We start from the raw sequence: 3445 nt of genomic DNA, 5'->3' as shown, positions 1-3445 counted from the left end.
CCCACGACCTGGTTCTCATCCTGTCCTGCTCACGGCGTGCAGCCGGGCTCCTCCTGGGCTGCAGCGGGGCTGAGTGAGGGATGTTGGCAGGACTGAGGGTGCTGCCTGCCCTCAGATGCCCACCTGCCCCCTGCTCACCGTAGTGCCTCAGCCCCTGCTCCCAGCCTGGGCCTGTGCTCTGTCCTGTGCCAGGTCTCTGCATTGTTCCCAAAACTCTGGGCGCAGCACGGGCCCCAGGAGCCCCATCACACCACTCATGAGGGGAAACTGAGGCACAGGTAGTGAGTGCCTTTAGGACAGGCTTCTGTGTTGCTGGGTCAGCAGAGCAGCTAACGGGCACCTCACTGCTGCCTTCATCCCTGCCAAGGGGCTGGGACAAGGGGCAGGACAGGTCTGGAGCCAGCGCTGGGGCAGGGGGTTGTCTCACGCTGTTTCCCTGTGGCTGGGGCTGAGCTGGCTTTGCCCACATGAGGCTCTGTCTGGCCCTCAGCTTCCCCAGCCACCCGTGCTCTGCTTGGACCAGCACCAGCCCCCCAAAACCAGAGCCAGCCCCCAATACCGATACAAAAACACAACCTTTATTTCTAAGGTTTGCTAATGGCGAGTCCTGGCAGCACAAGGTGCAAGGACAGAGCCAGGTCTGCTCCAGCTTGCTGAACAGGCATGCAAACAAATCCCACCTGGGGGACTCCTGGGGAATAAATACAGCAATCACAGGGGCAGCAGCATCTGCCCACCCCAGCTAACATCAATCCTTGTCTGGTCCCACACGCTGAGCACCCTGCACACTCTGCCTCGGGACATGCAGTTGGAGTGGTGCCGTGGGGATCAGAGCCTCCCACTCTGAGACTTTATGGCAACTGGGCTCTCTTCTCCCACCCAGCTCAGGGCTGGCAGAGCTGTTTGAGGACATGGAGAACGTGGCTGGAGGTGCCAGGGACGCAGGGCTGGGGGGAGTTGCAGAGCAGCGTCGGCCTCAAGCGCTGGGCGTGATGGAAGAGCTCCCGTGCAAACACCGGCTCCACCTGTGGAGGCACAGAATGATGGAGGATGGGAACAGGTCCGTGTCCCCACATCGCAATGGTCCCCATGCCTGGCTTGGGGGTACTCGGGGGTGCCAGCCCCAGTGGGTACTCACGTGAGCCATGATGAGCTTCTGGAAGGGGTGCCCAGCTCTGGTGGGGTATTCCTCCCCGAAGCACAAGTAGATCTGGTACTGGGGCATGAGCTGCCCATTGCTCAGGTACTCCCGCACCTCTGCAAGACACCAACCCTGTCAGGGGACACGGGGTCCCCACAGCCCCCATCAGCCACACCAGGGCAGGACCTGCCCCTCTTCCTGAGAGCAGCAGGGACTCCCAGGACTTACGCTGTATGTACTGCTGTGTGTCCAGCAGCTTGTAGGTCTTCTCCCTCTCCAGCTTGTTGGGCCAGTTCTTGTGTGGGGCCAGTGGCCCATTCCAGTACACCCTGCCCTGGCACTGGCGCTTCATGAAGACCCCCTCAGGTGCTACCCACAGCAGCACCCCGCGCTCCAGGTGAGGCAGGAGTCGCTCCAGCACGTCGGTCATGCAGGCCACGTGGCCATGGCCGCTGAGCACCTGCGGTGGAGGGAACTTTATCTGCTCCATGCAGGAGGGGCCGTAGAGGTGCTCGCTGTCGGCCGGCACAGCGCTGGTGGTGATGCGGCAGCCCTCGGCCGTGCGGGTGGTCACCTCCTTCACCAGCACGTCACAGTAGTACAGGCGGATGTGGAGCCAGCAGTCTGGGGCAAGGGGGAGGTCAGTTCATGGGCAGTCTGGCTTGGTGCAGCCACCCAAGGCACTGCCCGCCAGCGTGGCTCCTACCTGAATTGTTGACATCCTCCACAGGGAGGTAGGACTGGGGTCCAGGAAGAAGCTGGCCATGGGTTGGGTTCCAGCCATAGAAGACTCCCCTCACAAGGCACCCTGGACCAGGGCAGAGATGAGGTGGCGAAAGGACATGGGCAGTTACCCCAATGGCTCCCAGGCACTCTCCTGGCCCAAGGCCCTGGGCCCACACTTCCCACTGTGTTTGCTCATTATTGGGCCTCATTATATCCCCTAAGGGCATGGCTTTGCTGGGGTAGGGTGGGAGTCGTCAGCCCCTACCTCAATCCCTGCAGGATCCTGGCAGAAGTGTGTGCTCCCTGCCCCCAGCCTTATCCCACTGAGAGGGACCCTCCTCACCTCGCTCAGTCAGATGGGCAGAGAGCCGGGGCTGTGGAGACACGTGGGCAGTCTCCAGCACGTCCTTCTGGCTTTCCTCCTTCTTTGGACTCCCCACGATGCTGCCCTGGGGGGAGGAGCAGCTTTGGTGAGGGCTGAGCTGGCAGTGGGGGATCCTGAGCCAGCTCCTGCCTCTACCATGAACCAGCAGGTCCCCTGCCTGGGTCTGGCAGCTGCGTAGCACAGGGGACCCTCACCAATGCCCCGTGGGGCAGATGCAGGTAGTGTGCAAGCAGGGGAGCAGCTGATGGGTGAGGGGGGGATTTGAGGGTCCCACCTTCTCCCCTGCCTGGATGGCACAGGGCAGGCTCACCTGCTGGTCCTCACTGCATGGGGACTGTGTGTCACTGTCCTCTGCAGAGAGCAAGAAAGAATGGATGAACCCCTGGCAAACGGCAGGAACAGCCCCAGGGAAGACAGCCGGCTTTCTGGGACACCCGGAGAGGAAGAGGAGCAGGGAGGAAGGGTAATGTCTGTGGGGCATGGGGCTTGTACGGGCATGGTTCAGGTATCAACCCCACATCTGGCACAGGAGGAGGGACGGCAGGGACATACCTGCATCACAGGTTCTGTCAGTCACGATCTGGTACACCTTGTAAGGCTCGGAGATGTCCAGCTGGCTCCGCTCGGGCACCTCCTGGAAGTCGGTGCTCTTGTTTAGGGCGCAGCGCAGCCGCGTCTTCCAGGTGGAGGGGTCAGCCTTGTCCGTCCCTTCGTGGTACTTCCCCTTGTAGACGGCCCAAGCCTGAGGGACACAGGGTGCCCTGTGCTGTGGGGGCTGCCACAACCTGGCCCCCGGCTCGGCTGTCCAAGGGGGTCCACCGGAGCAAGAGTTCACCAGGGCTGAGGGGGCAGTGGGGAACGGGGGCTGTGTGTCCTGGGGGGCTGCGGGAAAGTGGCTGGCGCGGGGTCCAGGGGAGCACACGGATCTGGGCAGGCGGGAGCCCCGGGAGTGTGCACGGAGCTGGGCGCTGTGTCTCAGGGGTGCGCATGGAGCCAAGTCCTAGCGCCGCGCACAGAGTGCCCTGTAAGGTGCACATGGAGCTCGGCTGCACGGAGCTGGGTGAGGAATTCCGGGGTGCGCACGGAGCTGGGCAGTGGGGAGCCCAGGGCAGTGGGGAGCCCAGGGCAGTGGGGAGCCCCGGGAGTGCACACGGAGCCCGGGGGTCAGTCCCACGGGCGCTCCCAGGGCCGGG

At 63.3% G+C, this 3445-nt stretch overlaps 1 protein-coding gene across 1 annotated transcript in view; it reads right to left on the bottom strand.

The window, feature by feature from the left end:
- Positions 1–556: 556 nt before the first annotated feature.
- Positions 557–3445, bottom strand: part of DUSP15 (dual specificity phosphatase 15) — an 11338-nt gene continuing 8449 nt past the window's right edge. Inside the window, exons 8-14 of the mRNA XM_017735635.1 lie at positions 2805–2994; positions 2527–2603; positions 2211–2316; positions 1848–1949; positions 1370–1765; positions 1139–1257; positions 557–1025 (exon numbers count right to left, since the gene is read on the bottom strand). Coding sequence (XP_017591124.1) covers positions 885–1025; positions 1139–1257; positions 1370–1765; positions 1848–1949; positions 2211–2316; positions 2527–2603; positions 2805–2994 — 1131 coding nt within the window. The 3' untranslated portion in view covers positions 557–884. The remainder of the gene's footprint in view (positions 1026–1138; positions 1258–1369; positions 1766–1847; positions 1950–2210; positions 2317–2526; positions 2604–2804; positions 2995–3445) is intronic.

Source organism: Corvus brachyrhynchos, unplaced genomic scaffold, assembly GCF_000691975.1.
Source record: "Corvus brachyrhynchos isolate BGI_N302 unplaced genomic scaffold, ASM69197v1 scaffold10, whole genome shotgun sequence".
Taxonomy (NCBI): domain Eukaryota; kingdom Metazoa; phylum Chordata; class Aves; order Passeriformes; family Corvidae; genus Corvus; species Corvus brachyrhynchos.
Note: the sequence above shows the minus strand (reverse complement) of the source record. Positions and strands in the feature narration are given on the sequence as shown.